We start from the raw sequence: 27,304 nt of genomic DNA, 5'->3' as shown, positions 1-27,304 counted from the left end.
TGCCCACGGGGACCTTCCTATTCCTAGTTCCACTGAGGTGACATCACCGACACACCTTATCCCCCGACAAAACCTCTGGAACCTAATTCCCTAACTGCCTTTTTCTTGCCAAACTTTCAGAGGTTGGCAGGTTGTCATGGCGACCAGCAAGGACCCAGAGGAGGAGCAGGTAGTCCCAAGTGAGGAGGACGAAGCCAACGTGAGGGCGGTGCAGGCCCACTACCTCCGGAGCCCCTCCCCTAGCCAGTAAGTGACCACTCATCTCCCACCCTCACAGCCATAGCTGGGACGGGCTGGGGACAGTTTGGGCCATTGGCTCCAGGGAGCCTGCAGCCATCACCTTAGTTCACTCAATTAATATTGAGTACTTGTATGTGTCCTACTTTCTGGAGGAGGTAAATATGTGAATAGACTGATTGCAATGTGGCAGGTGTGTGCTAGATATTAATATGTCCAAGATCTAGTATGTGGTGGACTAGACACTAGGGAAGGGAACAACTGGACTTGGAAGGTCATAGGAGGCTTGACTGGAAGAGATGATGATGGACCCGAACCTCAAAGGATGAGTAGGAATTTGGCAGTGCTTGATTCACTAGGACTGGGGCTGGATATGGGGATGACAGGCCGTAGACTATAAGAAAAGGGATCAGGAGAGGAGAAGCCCATGGAAGCATTCCCTAGCACTAAAATAGCTTTTTATCCATAATCAAGTTGTGTCTTTAAACTGGGAAGATGTGCATGCCTGGGGCAAGTGGCAAGATGCCAAGGGGCCTGAGGCATCTTCCTGGAGAGTCCTCTTTTTACCACAAGTAATTTGAAACTTCTTTTGCATTAAAATCTTCAACGTTATGTTATCATGTAGAACGAAAAAAATGTTCTTAACGTTTTAAGACAAACCATGAGACATTAAAGAAATATCGTGCTTAATTGCCTGCCGAAACAATACTGTGTGTGCTTGTCCGTTTTCTTTTGTCATAAATCGTAACAGGTGCATGAAGAATAACTTAAATGATTGAGCCTTTAGTTGGAAACAACTAAGTAAAACATCTGAAATTAACTTCCCCTCTAAGAATTTATCATTCTGCTTGACTTCACTTTTCTTCGATTCTCTTGGGGTCTTGCTGGCTCCTCCCTCCTGTGGGTCAAAAGGCTTCCCCAGTAGAGTAAGATGGGAACAAGGGCAGGTGCTCAGCACTCATGGGCCAGCGCACTTAGCCTAAATGGAGCTTAGAGACTTCTCCTTTAAAATTCAGCATTATGTCGGGAGTCCAAGGCGGGAGGATCACAAGGTCAGGAGATCGAGCCCAAAGCCTGGCCAATATAGTGAAACCCCATCTCTACTAAAAATACAAAACTTAGCCAGGTGTGGTGGTAGGTGCCTGTAATCTCAGCTACTCGGGAGACTGAGGCAGGAGTATCACTTGAACCCGGGAGGCAGAGGTTTCAGTGAGCCGAGATCGTGCCACGGAACTTCAGCCTGGGTGACAGAGGAGTGAGACTCCATCTCAAAAAAAAAAAAAAAGAAAAGAAAAGAAAAGAAAATTCAGCATTATGGTCTCACTTAGGAAAACTGTCAGGATTGAGAGATTTAACATATGTTCTCCTCTCTTGTATACCCCCACAATAAGGCAGAGGTCACTTCGTGTGTGGTTGGGATAGGTGACAGTTTCATGTATTGCTAAGGGTAATGTTAGCTATTATATCTAAAGGACATTGCTTTCTTGCTGAAATAAGTTCCAAAACAGGTACCTGAGCAGTGATTCAAGAACTAAGACTCCTTCTATCTTGAGGGTTCACCACGTTAAACGTGGCTTCTAAAGTCACAATGCTCATCAGTATCCACATAAAATGGAGACGAGCATGGAGAATTTCCCAGGAGCTTTTATGGTCCAGACCTGAAAATGGCCACTTCATTTTCACTCATATTCCATTGTCTAGAACTCAGCAAGGCCATGCTTTCTTGCAAGGAAGGATGGGAAATAAGGTCCATGAGCCCAAGAAAATGAGGAAATGAGTGTGTTGATAGTAGCAGTCTCAGCCACAATGTACTCCTCTAGTCAGTCAATCCATGTTACCTTTTTTCCCCACCTATAGAACATGTTTACTGCCTCCCAAGTGAGACAACTCAAAATCCCACTCACCAACTGCTGCATACATAGTACCAGGCTAGGTTCTCCAATGGGTGTGCATTCTCTTCCTCAGGCCTGAATGCAACACCTTATGGTCGGATCAGGGTAACTGCCAAAAACAGCTACCATTTTATAAAAGGAAGAAGAGGAAATACTGCAGTCATATAAATAATGAACATGTTGACCCAGGATGTGAGGAAACCTCCTACGTTTGACTTGATTTGTCTCTCTGAGAGGAATACCCTTGTCTGTTGTTCTCTTTGACCTCTAGCTCTGCCTTCCTAGCTGTCTTGCTTGTCCATTATCCTCCATAGCCACGTTGAAGACATGTCTTCCTTGAAGGCTGTATAGCTTTTGCAGACTGTGTCCTGTTTATGAACATTTGATGACTCAGGGGCTGTTTTAAGGCTTATGCCACCTAAAAGCTTTGGGAAGTTCCGGGTTTCTTTGAAAATACTACCCTTTCAAAAACTCAATAGGTTTATGATCTATGTAGATTAGACAACTCCATGTGTTACTAACCACACTCAAAATTATTTCCTAGATACAGTTTTCAATCCTGATTCATTCATTTGCCTTTTTGTCTCAGTTTAATGTTAGTTATCTTGGGAGGTTGTCTGAAACTGTCAATATGGGTGGGGAGTCCAGGATGCATGTTGTAATTTGTAGTGTAATTGTTAGAAAGTTTTGCAACAGAATGTATAGCTGACAAGCTAATGAAGGGAAGATAAAATAATAAAATATAATCATTCCTAAAGAAGAAAAGAAAGTAGAGAAAAAGAATACAGAAAAAGAACAACTTTTTCCATAAGAAACTATAGGTTAAAAAAAAAAGAAAGAAAAAGAAAAAGAAATAAGAAAATAGTAGGATGGTAGATTTAAGCTCAAATATATGAATAACTACATTAAATTTAAATAGACTAAATACTCCAACTAAAAGACAAAGATTGTCAGACTCAATTTTTTCGAAAGGCTACATAGTGTTTACGAGACACACCTTAAAAATAAGGATATAGGCTTGTCATGGTAGCTCATGCCTGTAATTCTAGCACTTTGGGAGGCTGAGGTAGGATGATTACTTGAGGCCAGGAGTTTGAGACCAGACTAGGCAACATAGTGAGACCCTGTCTCTGCAAACTTTTTTTTTTTTTGAGACAGAGTCTCGCTCTGTCGCCAGGCTAGAGTGCAGTGGTGCAATCTCGGCTCACTGCAACCTCTGCCTCCAGGGTTCAAGTGAGTCTCCTGCCTCAGCCTCCAAAGTAGCTGGGACTACAGGCACACACCACCTCACCCAGCTAATTTTTGTATTTTTAGTAGAGACGGGGTTTCACCATGTTGGTCAGGATGGTCTCGATCTCTTGACCTCGTGATCCGTCTGCCTCAGCTCCCAAAGTGCTGGGATTACAGGTGTGAGCCACTGCGCCTGCCCAAGCATTTTTTAAAAAATTAGCCAGGCATGGTTGCCCATGCCTGTAGCCTCAGCTACTCACGAAGCTGAGGCAACAGGATTGCTTGAGCCCAGGAATTCAAGGCTGCAGTGAGTTATAACCATGCCACTGCATTCCAGCCTGGGTGACAAAGTGAGGCCCTGTCTGAAAAAATAAAATAAAACAAAATAAAATAAGGATATACAAAAGTTAACAAAGAATAAAAGAAACTATACTACACTGTTCCAGTTACTACTGCTCATAACTTCAAATTTTAGTGGCATAAAATACCATTTTATTGTGTTCATAATCAGGAGCCTAGATGAGGCACAGTGGGGTTAGCCTGTCTTTGCTCGAGGATGTCCAAGGCCTCAGCTAGAAAGATTTGAAGACTGAAGATGACTTAAGGCTGAGGTGACTCACAGAGGCATCTTCACATTTAGCAGTTTATGTTGAAATTTACCTGGGCTTTTGGCCAGAAAACCTAAGATGGTCCTTCCATGTGGGCTACTTTGGGCTTTCTCTAAGCATGGTAGCTAAATTCCAAGAGTTGCATCCAAGAGAATAAGATAGATGTGTATTAATTTTCATGAGCTAGCCTCAGGAGTTACATAGCACCACTTCTGCTGTACTCTGCTGTCACAAATGTCCATGAAGTTTCAAGGGGAGGCACCATAGACTTCATCACTCCATCAGAGAAGTATCAAGGTGATATCGTAAAGTAAGCAAAAACAAGCCAGTGAAGCAGATTTTAAAGTAATTATTACTAGATACAAAGAGACAAAAAGAGACATTTCATAATGATCAAAGGTTCAATTCACCAGAAAGATTAAATAATTTTCAATTTCTATGTTTAATAATACAGCCTCAAAATATATAAGGCAAAAAACTGACAGAACTGAATGAAAAATTAAAAGCCACAATCTCCCTCAACTCTATGTATATTTTTAAAAACTATCTCAGCAACTTATAAAATTTTAAAAAATCAAAATAATAATTTTTAATAAGAATATTAAAAAATTATCAAGAGTAGTTGGACCAAGCAATAAACAAAATTAACCTAATTAGCATTTATAGAACATGTACCCAACAACTACAGGATATATATTCTTGTCATGTACACATGGAGCATTTACCAAAATAGATCATATACTGGGCCATACATATATCAACAAATGTTCAGTGATTGAAATAATGTAGAACATGTTATCTGAACATAGAAGAATAAAGGTAGCGATCAGTTAAAAAATTTAAAAATAGAGATTCAAATTAAAAGCACAATTCAATACTACTACATATTCACCAGAATATCTCAAACTAAAGACCAACAATAGCAAATATGAAGATGTGAAGCAATCAAAATTCTCATTCGTTGCTGGTGACAGTGTAAATTAGTACAACCTTTTGGAACTATTTTGCAGTATCTACTAAAGCTAAACATATGGTTGTCCTCTGATCCAGCAGGCTCACTCTTCATAAATACTTAACAAAAACAACTACATATGTGCACCAGAAGATAAATACTATAATGTTTAGCAACTAATAGTCATTAAGAGTATAAGATGTATAAACAACATGATGAACTATCCAATTAGCAGTAGGCTAGATAAATAAAGTCTGGCATATATATTTATTTTAAAAACTGCCTGTCTTGGCCTGTTTTCTGTTGCTATAACAGAATACCTGAGACTGGGTAATGTACAAAGAATAGAGGTTTATTTGGCTCATAGCTCTGGAGGCTGGAAAGTCCAACATCAAGTGGCCACATTTGGCAAGGGCCTCATGCTGGCTCATAACATGGCAGATGGCATCACATGGCATGAGTGCATGTGAGAGAGGAGAGCAGGCATGTGCAAAAGAGACCAAATGCAAGAGGCAGCCTCACTTTAGAACAACCCCCTCTCCTGGTAACTAACCCAGTCACCCAAGAGCAAGAACTCGCTCCCGTGAGAAAAGCATTCATCTCTCTTAACAACCTAATCACCTCTTAAAACACTGCCTTCCAATGCCACCCCATTGGAGACCAAGCCTCAACATGAGTTTTGGTGAAGACAAACCATAGCGTTGCCCTAGGGAATATGTATTTTATTAACTGCCTATCACTTTGGAGTGATTGAGCTTCTCAGATTGTTGACTGAGGAAGGCAAATAATAAATATGACACAAAGGGGAAGGGGTGAAGGGAGTCACCGAAAGGGGAAATAGGAGGCAGGGAAGACTAATTCTGCTGGTTTCCCAATTTTACACCACCTTAGCCTACCACAAGACAAAAGCACTGAAGCAAAGGCATTCAGTTCTTAGCCCTTCCAGCAGCCAGTCTGCCTTACTGGGCAAAAACAGGCTCAACCTGAGAGACCCACTTTCCTGTGCAATGGACTGAACTTCCTTAAAACATGGCCCCGCATCCAGAGCAAATGTCATCTGGATTTGCAGTGACTGCTGCCGAATCCTATTGGCTTTAATGCCCTTCTAGGTTTGTGTCTACTACTCAGCAATTGATTTCTAGAAACTTACCCCAAATCATCTAGCCCTTTTCAGAAATTTTCAAGGAAGGCAAACGTGGTGACATGGTGACATTTCATAGTCTATCTCTTCCCACAATGTCCTCATAAAATCTGAACTCTAAACTATTACAATTGCACAGGCTTTGGAGCTATCATCCAATCAATCCCACTTTACTACACAGAACCACACCTAAACCAGTTCAGATGAATGAATCTACAGTGCTTTTTAAAAATGAAAACAGAACCTCAGACTTGGAGAAAATATTTGTAAATTACGTATCTGATAAAGAACTTCTATCTAGAATGTATTTTTTAAAACTTCCACAACCTACTAATAAGGAAACAAACAACTTAATTAAAAAGCAGACAAATGATTTGAATACATAGTCACCAAAAAAGATACGTGGATAGCAAATAAGCTCATGAAAAAATGCTCAAAATCCTTAATCATTAGGGACACAAATTAAAACCACAATGAGTTACCATTACATAACTATTAAAATATCTGAAATTAAAAAGATTGACCATACCAAATGTTGGTGGAAAATGTGGAGTACTTGGGACAATCTTATACTGCTGGTGGGAATATAAAATAGTCCAGCCATTTTACAGTTTTTCAGTTTCTTATAAAATTAAACATACATCTACCTAAACATGCACACCTATATCTACATGATCCTGTCATTCTACTCCTAGGTATATACTCAAGAAAAATGAAAGCCTATGTCTCCTGGATGCAGTGGCTCATGTCTGTAATCCCAGCACTTTAGGAGGCTGAGGCAAGTGTATCACCTGAGGTCAGGAGTTTGAGGCCAGCCTGCCCAACAGAGTGAAACCCCATCTTAACTAAAAATACAATAATTAGCTGGGTGTGGTGGGTGGGCACCTGTAAGCCCAGCAACTTAGACTGAGGCAAAAGAATCACTTGAACCAGAGAGGTGGAGGTTGCAGTGAACCAAGATTGCACCACTGCACTTCAGCCTAGGCAACAGAGTAAAAGTCTGTCTCAAAACAAAACAAAACAAAACCCTATGCCTATGCAAAGACTTGTACATGAATGTTCATAGCAGGTTTATTTGTAGTAGCCAAAAAACTAAAAACACCCTAGATGTCCATTGACAAGTGAATGGATAAACACATTGTGTTACATTTATACGTAGAAATACTATACAGCAATGAAAAGAAATGAGCTATTGATTCATACAACAACATGGATGAATCTCAAAGTAATTGCACTGCTTGAAAATCAGACAAAAAAGGGTACACACTATATTATTCCATTTATATAAAATTCTAAAAAATGCAAATACATCTCTATAGTGGCAGAAAGCAGTTTAATGGTTGCCTGGGGGGCATAGGGCAGGGAGGGGGTGAGAGGGAGAGCTTAAAAAGGGGCACAAGGGATGATGTGATCTTGAGTGTAGTGATCGCTTCATGGATGTATACATATGTCAAATCTTACCAGTTTATATATTTTAAATTTGTGCATTTTGTATATCAATAATAAAGCTGTTTTTTAAAAAGTATATATATATAAAATAAATAAAACCCTCTTTTAGGAGGCAGTATGGTACTGTGGAAAGAAATTAAGTGGTGTAGTGGAGACCAAAATTGAGGTCAGATCTGCCCTCTTACTTATAAACCCTTGAAAGCTTGCTTAAATTATGTAATCAAAAAAATCAGAATACCAGTTTTACCCAGTAGTAGAGAATAAATAATATAACATATATAAAGGTATACTGGATATTTGATAAATGGGGGTTCTCTTCCTTTTTCCTTCCAGAGAAAGATATCTGACAACAAAATTTTTTCAGTAATTCATCATGTCAAGAAATTTTTATTTAGCCAGAGTCCCACACACACTGGTTAAGACATCATGCTTCTCTAATTCTGCCATGAGCAAATCCTGTATTCTAAGAAACAGAGTATCACTTACTGATATTTTGTCCCCGTCCTGAATAGTCCTCCTTGTACTTGATAAGTGCCTGAAATTCCATCCCTCTGGTTTTATGACTTCAAGTAAAGGTTTGAGTCTTTAAGTTAAATTTCAAGTCTTTAAGTTAAATTATGCACCAAGTCAGCAAATACCTCACCAACGGACTCTTAGTCCTTGTACTAGTTTCCCAGGGCTGCCACAGCAAATTACTGCAAACTGGGCAGCTTAGAAACAAGAGAAATTTATTTTCTCACATTTTGGAAGCCAGAAGTCTGAAATCAAGGTGGTGACAGAGCCACACAGCCTCCGAAGACTCTAAGGAAGACTCCTTCCTTGTCTCTTGCTCGTTTCTGTTGGCTATGGGCGTTTCTTGCATTGTGGCAGCATAATTCCAGTCTTCAAAAGGCCTTCTGCTCTGTATTCTCTTCTCTTCTAAGGACACTTGCCACTGGCTTTAGAGTCAATCCTAATTTAAGGTTATCTCATCTCAAAAGCTTTAACTTAATTACACCTGCAATGATCCTTTTTCCAAAAAAGATTACATTCCCAGGTTTTGGAAGATATACCATTTTGGAGGGCCGTCGTTTAACTCACTACAGCCCTATATCCAGCCCCTAGCAAACATCATTGTACCCTTTCCTGTGGAACTAGAACAGAGTCTTGCAAAACTTCACCCAGTGCTCCAAACAGTCACTAGCAACCAACCAAAATTAGCAGGGCTGTAGCCTGCTTGCTGTCCTGGCAGGGAGTCTTAACATTTCAAGTCTTATCTGTAAATCTCATGCTAGGGTGAATTAAGAACCTGAGAAAGGGGTGTAGACAATGAATGGGGTATCAAATCTTCATTTTTGCCTGAGTTAGGCACTAACTTCACACAGCTTAAATTCAAACCTAGCCACTATGAGTCACTCTCTGGAAGAAAATGGGTGGTTAGAGATTCATCCATCTCATAGCTAGGCAAATTTCCCTAAGTGATTCATGAGTTGACACTAAAATTTAAAACCTCCTGTCTGTGGGGCAGCTTGGTGGGACCTCTCCCTTACCTATAGTCTCTGCCAGACCTTCGCAGTCACCTACATAAATACAGCCTAAGAAGTAAGTGTGCGGCCGGGCGCGGTGGCTCAAGCCTGTAATCCCAGCACTTTGGGAGGCCGAGACGGGCGGATCACGAGGTCAGGAGATCGAGACCATCCTGGCTAACACGGTGAAACCCTGTCTCTACTAAAAAATACAAAAAACTAGCCGGGCGAGGTGGCGGGCGCCTGTAGTCCCAGCTACTCGGGAGGCTGAGGCAGGAGAATGGCGTGAACCCGGGAGGCGGAGCTTGCAGTGAGCTGAGACCCGGCCACAGCACTCCAGCCTGGGTGACAGAGCAAGACTCCGTCTCAAAAAAAAAAAAAAAAAAAAGAAGTAAGTGTGCTTGTGATGCAAACCAACCTCTGCCCCGTCTCTTCCTTCTTAGCTATTATCATCAGTTTTCTCTTCCTTTCCAACTAAAGGAGTAAAGACATTTTCATCATTCTCTTGTTCTTGATTTGAAGAATGTTTTTCGACTTGACTTTATATCTTTCCAAGTCAAAATCCATTTCTTGCTTTGGCTTTTAGAGCTGAACTTTTCAAGACTTTGCAGTTTTTTAGAACTGCTTGGTGAGGCTTGATCAGGCTTCCTCTCACGGTGGCACTGGTTCCCTTAACCTTCAGTGAATTTCCTTAACTGTGCTCTCCTTTCCCTTCCTGTGGCGAGCAAGCATCTGTGATGTGTGGGGTAGGAGATAGGGGCATGAAGTGTAATTTCTCAGTGTTTTCATTGTGTTTCTTTGGGAAATGGCTCCTCCTGTCCATCCTTTCTCCTTTACATGTCTTTTTCAGTGAAAATTTCTCCACCTCGGCTCTTTCACTAAGCCTGTTGGAAGCAGCTTTCTAAAAATCGATTTTCGTTAGTTTACTGACTTCTTTTCTTCCTTAGAGCCTGAATTTTGCCTGTGTGTGGTCATTTTCTCTGAAGTCACTGAACACTTACAGAAACCTTGTCCTTTTCTGCAAAAGCCAAATCAAGAAAGACGGCTTCTCCTGGGCCTCTACCTCCATTTCACTTCCACGGGACTCCTTGACAGGAAGTGATCAGCTACAGGGAAGTCTGGACTGAAGGACCCCAGTTCTACTGCATTCCATGTCTGGACATCAGGCAACTAGTTTAAAGCAGTGGCTTTCAAATTTTGCTGACTGCAGTCTGCAGTATGACAATACCATTTACAGCTCAACTCAGAGATATATACATGTATATATAAATTTTAGAAAGTTCACAAAACTACACTTATCCTTACAATGGGTGGTGCTATTCCCTTTCTTTCCCCTCCCTCCCTTTCTTCCTCTTTTCCTTCCTTCCCTCCCTCCCTTCCTTCCTTCTTTCCTTCCTTCTTTCCTTTTTCTGTTTCCTTTTTTTCTTTCTGTCCCAGATGCTGAGCACAACCCATTGAATTGATTTTATGATACACAGATTGGTCAGTCTGCAATTTTGAAAAATGCAGGTCTAAAGCAAGCTGCACCACTCTCCTGCTCTTGGTTAGGAAGTCCATCAAACTCCCTTTTATTGTTCCTCTTTCAATTCAGCCTCAAGGCTTTTTAGCAGCTGCTTCCTGATCCTATGATGAGGTATGTATTGATCCTAGATCCTTTCTTTCCCCGCCTGTCTTTCTTGAACAGCCAGCCCTCACTGCTTTCTAATCAGGGTGTGAGTGTCATCTCACTCCATCTCAGGTATGCCGGTTGGGACACAGACATAGTCATAAATCAAAACCTCTAGGGCCGCCATCTCACTGACCTTGCAAATATAAACAGGGCCAGTTGTTCAGGTCTCTCCCTCCTTCTTCTTTTCTATTTCTGCAGTCCTTCTCTGTGGAAAACAAGCACCCGTTTTAGGTATTGCCCCCACACCTTTCTTTATTAGACTTAATAAACTGTGTCTGTGGCAAACAGTTTTATGACTATTAGGTTTACATCTCCCCTCACAGCGGCTGACTCATAAAAGCATTTGTAATCTACATCCTACATTCCACACTGGGTAATACGGAGCAGAGTTTAAAGTTGCTCACATTTTAGCATCAGCAGCCAAAGACAGAAACATCGTGGGGCTGGGGAGGAAATCTGTTCTGAATCCCCTCTCTTTTCTCCATTACAAAGCTGCCAACTTCTCAAGAGTGTACTGGGTAGGCTCTTCACGTATGATTTCTCAGGCTTGCCGCCTCATTAGCTGAACTTCAATCTTTACCACCCATAAAAAGGAAAGATGTTTCACAGTGATTTCTCTTTTCAAATTTTCCCCTATCAAACCCACAGTCTCAGAGTGTAGGTATATTTAGGATGGATTCTTGGTTCTCAGTATTTGTTATTTAAAACCAAATGCTCACAATTTAAAGTCAACGTTGTTTAGGGAAAATGGCAGGATGGAGGGCTCCCGGATGGATAATCCCAGGCCAGGATCCTGGCAATCCCACCTGCTGAGTTCCTTGCAAGGCCTTTCTGCACACCTGACAGGTGAGGGCACCTCCGATGTCTACTTTCAGTCTGTGTCAGTGGCTTGGAATACTGATTACAGTGTGAGAAAGCCCCTTTGGGACGCAAAGGAACAAAGAAAACTGACCAAGTAGAAGAAATGTGGTGCTGTGCAAGGAAGAAGCCCTTGTTATCCCTACAGTAACACAATAATTCTCAGCATGGATCTGTTTGGTTTGGTTTTGCCCCAAACCTCATTTTACATAATACTGACCCTTAATAAATAAAATGATTGTTTTGTTAATAAGAGTATAAATAGTGTTAATTACTGAAAAATAATAAAACTCCCTTAATAAATATTGTTGAAATGGAAAATACGACTGCTCACATGTATATAAAATCTGGGGCTTTGATTCTAGTTTTATGAAATATTGATATATGAAAGCTAGCTGTCCTGAACCCCTGGAGCTCAGAATGTCTACCAGGTCTGGTATAGAGGCAGGGTTTGCTCTACCATATTGGCATTATTTTGTTGTTGCTTCCCATCCACAAAATATTTGGCTCAGTCACTGATATTTATTAGGTTGTGTATCACTATTGAGGAGAAGAGTGCCTACGCATTTGCTTAAAACTTGCTTCTTGGCCCTTGGAATAGCACTGTTCCTGTGATCTACTGGGACTTAACAAATTATCCCAAAACTTAATGACTAAAGACAATAATTTTATTTTGCTCCCCTTTTTGTGGATCAGGAATTTGGACAGGACTTGACTGGGCAGTTTATCTGTTTCATATGGCATCAGCTGGAGTGGCCTGATGGGCTTCTAGGTCCATTTCTAAGAGGATCGTTCACATGGTTGGCTGTTGGCTGGGAGCTCAGCAGGGACTGTTGACTAGTGGCCTTTCTAGTTGGTGTTCTGGGCGTAGTCAGACTTCTTATAAGGCAGCTCAGGAGTTCCCAGAGAGAGTGCCAAGACCCAGAGAAGGGAAGCTTCCCTCAAGACATAGGCTCAAAAACTGACCAGTTATCACTTCTCCATATTCTATTGGTCAGAGCAGTCACAGAGACTACCCAGATTCTAGGGCAGTAGACATAGACCCCACCTCTCTATGCAAGGAGTACCACAGATCTGGGGTGACCATTACTCTACCATAAGAAAAAATTGCTAATTACTAACATAGGCCTCAGATATTATATACATCTTGGCCTCTAAAGGGCAGAGAGTAGGCATGGAGAGGACACAGCCAAGATCCTGCTTTTGCTTTGAGGCTTCCTACTGGTGTCCCAGTAAAATGATGAGCATGCAGCGAAAACTTGATAGACCTTATTGCTGATTGTTGTAACTGCCACATTCCCTTAAGTATAGTACTGTTGAAGACAAATTCAGTCAGTGAGTCAGAATTTATCTATTAAACATTTACTGTTTGCCAGACATTCTCCTAGGTGCTAGGAACACGATGGTCAACAAAATACCCAGTCATGGTCCTTGCCATCATAGAGGGTATGATCTAGTATAGGAGACCAATATTTATCAAATGATTTCATAAATAAGTGTAAAATTGCATCTGATAGAAGTGCCATAAAAACAGATGTATGGTGCAAGATCAAGGAAGACTTCCCTAAAGACGGGATGATTGAACTAAAATCTGAAAAATGGGGGAAGCAGGAGAGGACTAACCATCAGGCTGCAGAAATGGACTTCTACAAAGTCCGTAGGCAGAAAGGAACTTGGTAAGAATGACAGCCAAAAGGAGACCAGTGTACTGGAAAGGGTGAGCCAAAGAGAACTCAGTGCAAGTTGAGGTTGAAGAGGAGGAAGGGGCCAGAGACCACAGGGCCTTGGAAATCATCAGGTTTGATCCCCTAGGTGATAAGTGGACACCTGACCCAACCTTACCATAGTCCATCCATTCATCCAGACATCCAGCTCTTCATCCATCTGCCCATTTGTCTGTACAGCCACTCGGTCAGTCATCAAACCCTGACTGATCACCTTCCATCTGCTAGAGACACAGGTAAATAAGACCACCTAATCCACCTAATCTGTACCTTTATAGAGCTCACTGCCACCCCAACTAGGTGTTTAAGTCTTTACTATCTTCACCAAGTAATGAGATTCCAAAGATCTCTCTAGTTTTAACACCCAAAGATAATATCCCACGAACTGTACCCTTAATCCACCCCCACTGTCCAGTAATGCTTATTTGAAAATGCATCTTTTGGTCACAGAAAGTACTTGGTGCTGGAATGGAAATGAGCCAACACAACTGCTATCGTAAAACTCTATTATCTTCACCAAGCAATGAGATCTCTAAAGACCTCTCTAGTTTTAACATCCAAGATAATTTGGAATTGAATTAAATTGAGTCGATTAGGGTTATGGGGGAAAAGAAAGGCAGATAGGAGGCAGGACTAACTTGCAGCTCCCACTTGGATGAACAGAACACCATGTAGAGACTCACATCATGAACCTTTGCTCCAAGAACTACCACAGGAACATACTAGGAAAACTGAAACGATTCACAGACCCTTTCAAAGAAGCAGCTTGCTGCTGCAAACATCGTGAGATAGCCAAAACACTGTGAATGCCCAAAGAGTGAAAAGGGGAAAGTCTGCCTCCAAACACACATCCTCATTGAAGAACCTGAAAATCCAGATCACAGGAGAAGGATTTAACCATTCCTAGAGGTGAAATGAATTTAGAGAGCTGAGAAACATATAAAAGTAGAAACAGCAGCAGGAAGAGCCCTGTAAGCACTCCCAGTCCCCAGGGAAGCCATTTTTGACTTTATCTCACAGGGGTCCTTGGGAAGGGCAGCCAGGGGTATTGGGGAAGGACCACAGGGAAAACGAAACTTCCAGCTGAACTTTGTAATAATTTCAACAAGTGTAAATTGTCCAGGGCAGAATGGGAATGGGGGAATGGCAAACAGGAAGTGCAAACAAGAGCACAGAAGCCACCACAGGGGAGTAGCGGCCAGGCCTAAAATCTCTGCTTGCTTTTTCCTTAGGGAGGTTTGTAGCCTGGGGCAAGATCTCATCCCTGCTTACTGGCTGCCTAAATATAAACTCAGTGTTGTTGGTGGGGCATAGTGAAAATGAGACTGGTCTTGCTGGCTGTGTGGGAACTGGGTGAGGTGCCCACTGCCAGATTTACCCCCACTTCCCTGGCAACCTGTATGATGCAGCAGAGGCAACCACAATCCCCCTGGGAACATAACTCCATTGGCCTAAGAACCATACCCCAACGGCAGCCACAACAAGCCCTGTCCGAGGAGAGTCTGAGCTCAGACACACCTAACCCTACCCCCACTCTATGGTCTTTCTCTGCATGCCCTGGTAGCCAAAGACAAAAGACATAATCTCTTGGAAGCTCTATGGCCTCACCCATCACCTGAGAAACCTGAATATTTATCCAGGAGACCTTAGGACAAGTTTGTTTCCCCCTGCAGCTGTTGCTTTCCTGAAGGTGCCACCTCCTGGCTGGCAACCAGCTCAAGCCATTACAACAACTTATAAAAGAACAATGCTGCTCCAAGAAAGGAGAAAACAACAGCTAATTCTACCACCTGTAACACCCTGGCTAACCAGAGGTCCTGAGTCTGTACACATGACAACTTTACTGCTGACATAACCAGCATTTGAGAAAACCAGTGCACCAAACAAAACTATAACCAAGGACCCTCACAGAGTCCATTTCACTCCCCTGCTGCCTCCACTGGAGCAGGTACTGGTATCCATGACTGAGAGACCGGAAGGCGGATCACATCACAGGATTCTTTGTAGACACTCCCCAGTACAAGCCTGAAGCCCTGGTAGCTCCACTGGGTGGCTAGACCTAGAAGAGCAATAACAGTCACTGCAGTCCAGCTCTCAGGAAGCCCCATCTCTAGTGGAAGGAGGAAAGCACCGCATCAAGAGAACATCACATGAGACAAAAGAATCTGAATAGTAGCCCTTGAGCCCCAGGTCTTTCCTCTGACATAGTCTAGCCAAATGAGAAGGAACCAGAAAAACAATTCTGGCGATATGACAAAGCAAGGTTCTTTAACACCCCTAAAAGATCACATTAGCTCACCAGCAATGAATCCAAACCAAGAAGAAATCTCTGTATTGCCAGAAAAAGAATTCAGAGGGTCGATTATTAAGCAACTCAAGGAGGCACCAGAGAAAAGTGAAAATCAACTTAAAGAAATTTTAAAAATAATACAGGATATGAACAAAACAAACTCCAGAAAAAATAGATAGCATCAATAAAAAAAATCACAACTGTTGGAAATGAAAGACACACCTAGGGAAATACAAAATACACTGGAATATTTCAACAATAGAATCAAACAAGTAGAAGAAAGACCTTAAGAGCTCAAAGACAAGGTGAGAGAATTAACAATAGTGATGCCATTTTTCTACCTTGGTGATTGTGTTTTCTGCCTTGGTGACAGTGTTCCCAGAAGCAAAGCAAATGTCACCCTCACCCATACCTTTAGCAGAGCATAACAACCCTGACCACAACAAAGTCTGACTGGCCCTTACCACATCCTTCCCCGGCCCCTTACAGTTCCAACCTGCCAGCACTTCCCCAACCCCTCTCCTGCAGAAACTTTATTATAAAAACCTCAGCTTTAAGCTATCAGGGTCTCAACCAGACTCCTGACTGAGACATCTTGCAGGCTTATTCCTGTGAATAAACCTGTCTGGCCATTGATTTGCTTTCTCTCCATTGCTCTCTTCCTTTATATTTTCCTAACACAAGGTTTTCAAATTAACCCAATCCAACAAAGACAAAGAAAAAAGAATTTTTGAAAGATGAACAAAGCCTCCAAGAAGTTTAGAGTTATGTTAAATGACCAAACCTGAGAATAAGTGGTGTTCCTGAGGAAGAAGAGAAATCTAAAAGTTTGGAAAACTTATTTGAGGGAATAATCAAGGAGAACTTCCCTGGCCTTGCTAGAGATCTAGACATTCAAAATCAAGAAGCTCAAAGAACACCCAGGAAATTCATTGCAAAAAGATTATCATCTAAGTATATAGTCATCCAGTTATCTGAAGTCAAGACAAAGGAAAGAATATTAAGAGCTGTGAGGCAAAAGCATCAAATAAATTATAAAGGAAAATCTATGAGAGTAACAGCAGATTTCTCTTTTTTTTTTTTTTTTTTGAGACAGAGTCTCACGCTGTCGCCCAGACTGGAGTGCAGTGGCGCGATCTCGGCTCACTGCAAGCTCCGCCTCCTGGGTTCACGCCATTCTCCTGCCTCAGCCTCCTGAGTAGCTGGGACTACAGGCGCCCACCACCGCGCCCGGCTAATTTTTTGTATTTTTAGTAGAGACGGGGTTTCACTGTGGTCTCGATCTCCTGACCTTGTGATCCGCCCGCCTCGGCCTCCCAAAGTGCTGGGATTACAGGCGTGAGCCACCGCGCCCGGCAAGGAAAATCTATGAGAGTAACAGCAGATTTCTCAACTGAAACACTACAGTCTAGAATGGATTGGGTTCCTATCTTTAATGTCCTTAAATAAAACAATTATCAGCCAAGAATTTTGTATCCAGCAAAACTAAGCTTCATAAATGAAGGAGAGATAGTATTTTTCAGACAAACAAATGCTGAGAGAATTTGCCTCTACCAAGCCAGCACTACAAGAACTATTAAAAGGGGTTCTAAATCTTGAAACAAAACCTCAAAATACACCAAAATGAACTTATTTAAAGCATAAATCTCACAAGGCCTATAACACAATAACACAATAAAAAAAAGGTATTCGGGCAACAATCAGCATGATGAATAGAATAGTATCTCACATTTCAATAGGCAAGTTGAATGTAACTGGCCTAAATGCTCCACTTAAAAGAGACAGAATGGCCGAATGGATACGAATTCACCAACCAAGTATCTTCTGTCTTCAGGAGACTCATGTAACACATAAGGACTCACATAAACTTAAGGCAAAGGAGTGGAAAAAGATATTCCAAGCAACTGGATACCAAAAGCAAGCAGCAATAGCTATTCTTATATCAGACAAAACAGACCTTAAAACAACAACAGTTGAAAAAGACAAAGAGGGACATTATATAATGATAAAATAACCAGTCCAACAGAAAAATATCACAATCCTAAATATATATGCACCCGACACTGGCACTCCCAAATTTATAAAACAATTACTAATAGACCTAAGAAATGAGATAGACTGCAACACAATAATAGTGGGGAACTTCAGTACTCCACTGACAGCACTAGACAGATCATGAAGACAGAAAGTCAACAAAGAAACAATGGACTTAAACTATACCCTAGATCAAATGGACTTAGATATTTTCAGAACATTCTACCCACCAACTGCAGAATATACATTTTATTCATCAACACATGGAACATTCGCCAAGATAGACCGTATGATAAGCCACAAAACAAGTATCAACAAATTTTAAAAAATTGAAATTATATCAAGTACTTTCTCAGACCACAGTAGAATGAAGTTGGAAATCAACTCCAAAAGGAACCCTCAAAACCATGCAAATACATGGAAATTAAATAATCTGTTCCTGAATGATCGTTGGGTCAACAACGAAATCAAGATGGAAATTTAAAAATTACTTGAAGTGAATGATAATAGTAACACAACCTATCAAAACCTCTAGGATACAGGAAAAGCAGGGCTAAGAGGATAGTTCATAGCAATGAATGCCTTCATCAAAAAGTCTGAATGCGTACAAATAGACAATCAAAGGTCACACCTTAAGGAACTAGAGAAACAAGACAAACCAAATCCAAATCCAGCAGAAGAAAAGAAATAACAAAGACCAGAGCAGAACTAAATGAAATTGAAACCAACCAACAAACAAAAATACAAAACATAAATGAAACAAAAAACTGGTTATTTGAAAAGATAAACCAAAACTGATAGATCATTAGTGAGATTAACCAATAAAAGAAGAGAGAAGGGCCAAATAAATTCAATTAGAATGAAACAGGAGATACTACAACCAATACCACAGAAATACAAAAGATTGTTCAAGGCTACTATGAACACCTTTACATGTATAAACTAGAAAACCTAGAGGAGATGGATAAATTCCTGGAAATACAAAGCCCTCCTAGATTAAACTAGGAAGAGATAGAAACTCTGAAACAGACCAATAACAAGCAGCGAGATTAAATTGGTAATAAAAACATTGCACATACACACATAAAAAGTCCAGGCCCAAATGGGTTCACAGCTAACTTCTATCAAACATTCAAAGAAGAATTGGTACTAATCTTATTAAAAGTATCCCAAAAGATAGAGGGAATCCTCCCTATATCATTCTATGAAGCCAGTATCACTCTAATATCGAAATCAGGAAAGGACATAACAAAAAAAGAAAACTACAGACCAACATCCCTGATGAACATAGAGGCAAAAATCTTCAACAAAATACTATCCAACTGAATCCAACAGCATATTAAAAAGATAATCCACCATGATCAAGTGGCTTTTATACCAGGGATGCAGGGATGGTTTAACATCTGCAAGTCAATAAATGTGATACACCACATAAACAGAATTAAAAACAAAAATCACATGATCATCTCAATAAATGCAGAAAAAGCATTTAACAAAATTCAGCATTGCTTTATGCTTAAAACCCTCAGAAAATTGGCATAGAAGGGACATACCTTAAGGTAATAAAAGTCATCTATGACAAACCCACAGCCAACATTATACTAAGCAAGGAAAAGTTGAAAGCATCCCCCCTGAGAACTGGAACAAGACAAAGATGCCCACTTTCACCTCTTCCATTCAACATAGTACTGGAAGTCTCAGTCAGAGCAATCAGACAAGAGAAAGAAATAAGGGAATGCAAATCTGTAACGAAGAAGTCAAACTGTCACTGTTCACTGATGATATGCTCATATACCTAGAAAAACCTAAAGACTCATCCAAAAAGCTCCTACATCTGATAAATGAATTTGGTAAAGTTTCAGGATACAAAATCAATGTACACAAATCAGTAGCACTGCTATACGCCAACAGTGAACAAGCTGAGAATCAAATCAAGAATTCAAACCTTTTTAAAATAGCTGCCAAAAAAAATGCTTAGGAAGATGCCTAACCAAGAAGGTGAAAGACCTCTACAAAGAAAGTTACAAAACACTGTTGAAAGAAATCATAGATGACACAAACCAATGGAAACACATCCCATGCGCATGGATGGGTAGAATCAATATTGTGAAAAATGAGCATACTGCCAAAACCAATCTACAAATTCAGTGAAATTCCCATCAAAATACCATCATCATTCTTCACAGAACTGGACAAAAAATTTCTAAAATTAATATGGAACCAAAAAAGAGCCTACACAGCCAGAGCAAGACTAAGCAAAAAGAACAAATCTGGAGGCATCACATTACCTGACTTCAAACTATATTATAAGACTATAGTCACCAAAACAGCATGGTACTGGTATAAAAATAGGCACATAGACCAGTGGAACAGAATAGAGAACCCAGAAATAAAGTCAAATACTTATAGCCAACTGACCTTCAACACAGCAAACAAAAACATAAAGTGGGGAAAGGCCACCATACTCAACAAATGGTGCTGGGATAGTTGGTAAGCTACATGTAGAAGAATGAAACTGGATCCTCATCTCTCACCTTATACAAAAATTAATTCAAGATGGATCAAAGACTTAAATCTAAGACCTGAAACCATAAAAATTCTAGAAGATTACATCAGAAAAACCCTTCTAGGCATTGGCTTAGGCAAAGACTTCATGACCAATAACCCAAAAGCAAATGCAACAAAAACAAAGATAAATAAATGGGACTTAATTAAACTAAAAAGCTTCTGCACAGCAAAAGAAATAATCAGCAGAGTAAACAGACAACCCACAGAGTGGGAGAAAATCTTTGCAAACCATGCATCCAACGAAGGGCTAATATCCAGATTTTACAAGGAACTCAAACAAATCAGCAAGGAAAAAAAAAAAAAACAATTCCGTCAAAAAGTGGGTTAAGGACATGAATAGACAATTCTCAAAAGAAGATACACTATGGTTAACAACAAACATATTTAAAAATGCTCAACATCACTAATTATCGGGGAAATGCAAATCAAACCACAACATGATACTACCTGACTCCAGCAAGAATGGCCATAATTTAAAAATCAAAAGATAGTAGATGTTAGCATGGATGTGGTATAAAGTGAATACTTTACACTGCTTGTGGGAATGTAAACTAGTACAACCACTATTGAAAACAGTAGGGAGGTTCCTTAAGAACTAAAGTAGATCTCCCATTTGGTAGCAATCCCACTCCTGACTATATACCCAGAGGAAAAGAAGTCATTATGTGAAAAAGACTTGTTTATATGCGTACGTTTATAGCAGCACAATTCGCTTGTGAAAACATGGAACCAGCCCAAATGCCCATCAATCAACAAGTGGATAAAGAACATGTGGTGCATATATATACACACACATACACGCACATACATACATACACATATACACACATATATATACACACACACACACATATATATGCTATGAAATAATAGCCAAAAAATGGTCTAAAATAATGGCATTTGCAGCAACCTGGATAGAATTGGAGGCCATTATTGTAAGTGAAGTAATTCAGGAATGGAAAACCAAACATTGTATGTTTTCACTTATAAGTAGGGACTAAGGTTTGAGGAGGCAAAGGCATAAGAATGATACAAAGGACTTTGGGGACTTGGGGGGAAGGATGGGAGGGGGTGAGGGATAGAAAATTACACATTGGATACAGTGTACACTGCTCTGGTGATGGGTGCACCAAACTCTCAGAAATCACCACTAAAGAACATGTCCATGTAACCAGACACCACCTGTTCCCCAAAAACCTATTGAAATATAAAAAAATGAGTTGATTAGCAGAACAATTATTTTGTAATAACCATCCACAAATTGTTGTCCAATTTCAGGAGAATGCTGTGCCCAGTGTCAACCAGGCCATGGAGAAGGAAATAACTTTGCCAGGAGAAAGGATTAGCCTGTGAATCTACTCAGGATATGGCCAGACCTGCCCATGCAGCCTCTAGTGAACAAAGCTCACCCTTAATCCACTCCCACTCCCCAGTCATGCATATTTGAAAATGCATTTTTGGTCACAGGAGTACTTGGTGCTGGAATAGGAATGAGCCGGCACAACTGCTATCAGAAAACTCTCAGATACTATGGATGATGATGCCACATCATGCTGTCCTTGAGGTGGCATAGGCAGTTCTGGCCATGTCCTTGGTGGAGTCCCAGGCTACTTCTTTCTCCTGGCAAGAGCATTGGCCTTGCTGACGCTGAGCACACCATTCTCCCTAGGGTGGACTCATGTTGTGGATGCACGAGAGAATTGTTCTGCTAATCAATTCAACTTAATTCAATCTCAACTTGTCTCAGCTCAAGTCAGCTTTGTTCAGCTCATCTAGATTCTGCTCAACTCAACTTTACTCAGCGTAATTCATCCATGCATCTAGGCTTCCAATAAGCATTTCTTACCTGTCAAAGTCTGCATTGAGTCTGGGAATCCAGCTAGGTTTGCTTCCACTAACCAACCCACCTCCCTGTTCTAATCTAAATGGTATCTGTGTATTGTGTAGAGAACACTGGACCTACAGCAGGACTGCCCTATGTTCTCAACTTAGCCCTGCCATTTACTTACTGCCTTGGACAATTTTCTTAATCTTTCTGAGCCACAGTTTTCTCATTGGTAATGCAGGAATAAAAATAATACCTCATCTGTGGAGGGTTTGTCAGAATTAAATTCATAGAACGCACTCACAAATGGTATCCATTAAATCCTCCCTCTCTAGACCTAAAGGAAAGACTAAGCAGACAAAAGAAAATGACCCAAAGCTCATCTGAACACCTCGAAAACAGGACAACTCACTAGAAAGGCATTTACTAGTGAACTACGGTGTGGTCCCATCCCCACCACCATAGTGCAGTCCCAAGTCTTGTCTCTGCTCTAGACTCTCCACGTTCCTAAAGGTCTCTTTTTGACAACTGCACTGAATTATTTTTGGGAAATTGCTTTGACATTTACCCAAGTTACTTTCTTTGCATCCCTGGGCTCAGCCTGACTCTTGATTTCATGTGCTCAGAATCAGTACCTGTGCATTTGAGTTCATCTTTGGCATTTCACTTGGTGGTATGCCAGTCCTTCATCATTAGCCCATTCCCTTACAAACTTGGAGAAGGAATGGAGAACAGAGGGAACAGAAAGAGTGGTGGCAACCTATTCAGTCCAGCAGTCCAGCAGAAGACTGGCAAAGGCACAATTAAGGACATCCTATAGATTGATAGCAGAGGAAAAAGAGACAAAATTTTTTAAATGAGCAGCAGGACATCCAAGAAAGTGAAGCCACATCAGGGTGGGTTCCCCCAAGCACAGACATACACTCTTGCCTTCTTAACATAGACCACCATGTCATTAAGCATCACACAGCATCAGTGCCAACTGTGATCTGAAAACAGGTGGGCATCTGAGTCACAGGATGCCCAGTGTTCTGTATTCTTGGGTCCTTAAACTTAGGAAGGCTTTGCCTCGATCATTCGTTGTTTCCTACTTGTTGCTAAAATCAGAACCAGGTTTCTCATCTAAAAGAATGCCTTTAATTCAGATGCTGCAGGCTTATCTCACATGAATATCCTCTTCCCTTAGGTGTTCGATGGTCTCAGATGCAGAAACAGAAAGCATTTTCATGGAACCCATTCACCTCTCCTCAGCCATTGCAGCCAAACAGATCATCAATGAAGGTAATGCAATCAAAAGCTGGGTGGAAGCAAAGTCCAGTGGTCATCTGGAGACCCTTAGAGGGGGGCCATTGGAAGATGTCAATGTGCCTCTCAGGTGCTGCCCATTACGTTAGGAAGAGCAGATCTGCAGAAGGTAGTTCTGCCAACTCCACCTCCTCAACTTTGATAGGAAGGAAGTGGAAATAATTATGCATCAGCATGAACAGGGACAACCAGAGAGTCAGCACCAATCTGTTCCTAGGGCCTCCTGCTCAATTTTTGGTTACGTCAGGGGTCCTGAGGTGGCTTATGGCAGAGGCACAGACCTAAGAGCCCAAGAAATGGCCAGAAGCATCCAGAGGGTTCTCTTCCAAGGGAGCCCAGACTTAGACCTGCACTTCCACCAGTGCTTAAAGATGCTTCAAACTGAAGGGTGCATGGGAAGGAGGGAAAAGCTTGGGTGGGGAGCACCCAATATTAAATATGTTAATATTTACACAGTAAAATTTTGAAGCAGAGAACATATTATTGTATTTCATTCAAAGATACTTATCTAGATTAGATGGATTTTTTTTTCTAATCAATTTCAGGTAAATAATCTTTTGCAATTTCTTTCTTCCCCTTTCTTCTCCCTTCTCCCTGGGTAGCCTCACAACTCTGGTGAGATGGGGTGGAGTGGGATAAGGTGCACACTGATGAAGCAAGGCCCAGCTGGCCTTTGGACTTAATCTTGCAACCACCGCTGGTGGCCACAATCCTTTCCTTGGTCTTTCATTATGAGAATCACATGCTACTCTTTGTCCATTCTTACTCTGGTCCCTTCTTTGTCCCCTGACCCATTTGGGTCTCCACCAGGATCTCTAGAGGACATCTGGACCTCTTACACACTTCACATAGAACCAGAAATTTGACTTGCTGTTGCTGACTGTTCTGGGCATTCTAGGAGGCCCCATCTTCTCAAAGACTCATCTGCTTCGGGGGATTTTTTTTTTTTTTCTTTTTCTTCCATACCTAGGGTCTCTGTTATCTTGCTCCAAGATATCTTATCCCAAGATATCTTGCTCCAAGATATCTTGCCCCCAAACCCAGGCAGTGTCTTCACCCTGGTCCAGTTCTCTCTGAATTGCTCCTAGTGCCACCGTAGCTCTGGAAAGTCTTTTCTTCCTCTTTTGTGGTTGGAAGTTTCCCTAACCTTCCATTCTGCATCATCTCTGCTTTGTGCTTCATTCTATGGATCATTTTCCAGGCTTTGGTTCTTGATAAGTAAAAGTCCAGCTTTAGGAATTGTGGGGAGAAAAAAAATAAAAAACTTTCTCTCTTTGAAAGCTTCACTTTCAAGTCTATAGAATGCTATGGACATTCAGTCTAGTTTGAAACCAAAAGATGTGCAATGCCTTTTTTTATCCTGGCTCTTTATTCTTCCCTTCTCTGGGGGCATCAAATCTAAGTTTCATTAGCCTTAGTGGCTGAAGGGCTGTAGGGGGAGAAAAAACAATATATTAGAGAGAAAGGAAAATGTATCAGGTGATATTTCAAAACACCGCCATGCTCACTAGTGATCACAGGGGTAAAAATGTGTGTTGAAAACCTTCCGCTTTCATGAAAGTCTGCATATGCCACACATCCGAGAGTGTAGGGGAGAAATGTGTGGGCTTTACTCTCTGCTGAAGAAATGTCAGGTAATAGAAAGAAATTGATGCAGGGAGGGAGGCAAACTCTACAGAGGCTGAAGTGTGAACCAGAGACCTAGGGAAAGCAGGAGTTGCCATCAGGGGTGAAGGGCTGGGACATTTGTTTTTAAATTGAAAAGAAAAGAAATGGAAACAACACCTGCTAGATAAATAGCCGAGGAAGACAATACTGTGTATTTTAATGAGGTGTCAGGAGTCCCATTTTTTATATGTAGTAAGGGAAAGACATCTAAGTAGACGACGGAAGGAGAGGGGGCTGCATTTGCTATGAAAGACCCCAGGAGAGCCAGGGGAGAAAACTGCATGGTGGAGAAAATAGGAACACTTCATCTATTTTTAAACAAAATAGAGCTCTGGGATTGCAGGAGTTTTCTTCTTTCTGCGTTTGAAATGAAGATCAGAGAACGTTTAGAGCTGAGCCCTGATGTAGGGACGTGCGGGCCCCTCAGGGGGGTTAGAGGAGGGAAGAGAGGAGGGAAATGAAATCCTGAGCCCCAGGCAGAACCCAAGGCTCCCAGGATTTGCAGTCCATGAGCAGCAAGCCCTGCTTACAGACTCCTGGGAGGAGCAGATTCCATGAGGGGCTGGGCCAAGTCTACCTTCCAAATATGGCTGGACTCTCTCTGCAGCCCCCACCCAGAGACTGCCCATCAGGGAAAGAGATGGTGCCAGCAAGAGACTATGGGGAACACAGAGGACACATCTTTCCAGCTTCTTTTTTCTCTCTCTCTCTCTGTTCAGTATTTTTGGCTACCACATGAGAGGAACGATTTTGTTTTTCTTATTTTTGTCTAACTTAAAGAAAGAAAACATCTTACATTTCCCCAAATTTGATAAACTGTGAGCAAATATATTATTAGAAGAAGATAAAGATTCACCCCAGATGTGAGTGAGTTGGGATTTGAGTTCATTTGGAGTTTGAACTTTTCGGACCTGTTGTCAGAAAGGCCCTGAGTCACGTTTTGAGATTAGAATGAGAGCTCATGGCCAATCTTTGCCACCTATCTGTGGGCTGGGAGGCTGAGAATCATAGGTCCTTACATTCTAGTAGGGGAAAGGAGACAATACAAGAAATAAATCAGTAAATTAGATGTATATTAGAAGGTAATATTGCATAAATCACTGCTGAAAGTTTTACTTTTCCCAGGGTTATTTGCAATCCATATGTAAAAGAGTCAAACTAACAGAGTGAATTATACTATGAATGAACGCCATTCACTCATTTGGTAAATACTCCTACCTTTTTTCTTTTCTTTTTTTTTTTTTTTTTTTGAGACAGAGTCGTTCGTTCTTTTTGACCAGGCTGGAATGCAATGGCGCACTCTCAGCTCACTGCAACCTTCACTTCCCAGGTTCAAGTGATTCTCCTGCCTCAGCCTCCCAAGTAGCTGGGATTACAGGCGCTCACCACCACGTTTGGCTAATTTTGTATTTTTTGTAGAGACAGTGTTTCACCATGTTGGCCAGGTTGGTCTTGAACTCCTGACCTCAGGCCATCCGCCCACCTCAGCCTCCCAAAGTGCTGGGGTTACAGACGTGAGCCACTGCGCCTGGCCGGTAAATACTTCTGAGCATCCACTTTGTACTGGGCACTGTGGGAATTATTAAGTACGAATCAAAGTACACCTAGTACTTAAGGAACTTGGTCTAAAAAATTATTGACCAGCTTCTGAGAAGCATGGGAGGGAGTAAAAGAAATTGGATCCCCTTTACCCACATCTATACAGTCCTCTTGCTGACCCTGATTACAAGTGTCTGGGCCAGTGCAGCAGGTACCCTGGGCCCAATTAAAATCCTTCCTGGGAGATCCTGCTGGCGTTCAGTTCACAGCCAAAATCTTGGCAGCGAACTGGCCAAGAGCATGTTCCCCCCAGGAACAAGGAAGGCCATGATATTCCTAACTCTCTGATGAGAATGCTGCCTGTCTCCTCTAGAACTCAAGCCACGGGGGGTCAGAGCAGACGCAGAGTGTCCAGGCATGCTGGAGTCTGCTGAACAGCTGCTGGTGGAGGACCTGTACAACCGCGTCAGGGAGAAGATGGACGACACCAGCCTCTATAATACGCCCTGCGTCCTGGACCTACAGCGGGCTCTGGTTCAGGATCGCCAAGAGGCTCCCTGGAATGAGGTGGATGAGGTCTGGCCCAATGTCTTCATAGCTGAGAAGTAAGTCTGACTGCTCTTCATGACCCTTTGTCCTACCCCTCTGGTTAGTGCCTGAGACAGACGAAACTCCCCCAACTTTCACCAAAGGCACCCATAGGTCCATCCAGCACAATGAGGCTGCCTAGCCACTTACCCTGCCCCAGTCCAGAGAAAGGCCCCTTCAGTCACCTGCATTCAGAGGTCTCCAGGCAAGATGCCGCCATGA

The 27,304-nt window shown here is 41.6% G+C and overlaps 1 protein-coding gene across 2 annotated transcripts in view; it reads left to right on the top strand.

Moving 5' to 3' along the window:
* The window catches only part of DUSP27 (dual specificity phosphatase 27, atypical), a 39,765-nt gene that overhangs the window by 619 nt on the left and 11,842 nt on the right, over positions 1 to 27,304 (top strand). For both annotated transcript variants that reach the window (XM_025391551.1, XM_025391560.1), the window contains exons 2-4: positions 121 to 246; positions 23,169 to 23,263; positions 26,868 to 27,099. In XM_025391551.1, the coding sequence (XP_025247336.1) occupies positions 137 to 246; positions 23,169 to 23,263; positions 26,868 to 27,099 (437 nt within the window). In that variant the 5' untranslated portion in view covers positions 121 to 136. The remainder of the gene's footprint in view (positions 1 to 120; positions 247 to 23,168; positions 23,264 to 26,867; positions 27,100 to 27,304) is intronic.

This window comes from Theropithecus gelada, chromosome 1, assembly GCF_003255815.1.
Source record: "Theropithecus gelada isolate Dixy chromosome 1, Tgel_1.0, whole genome shotgun sequence".
NCBI classification, from domain to species: domain Eukaryota; kingdom Metazoa; phylum Chordata; class Mammalia; order Primates; family Cercopithecidae; genus Theropithecus; species Theropithecus gelada.
Note: the sequence above shows the minus strand (reverse complement) of the source record. Positions and strands in the feature narration are given on the sequence as shown.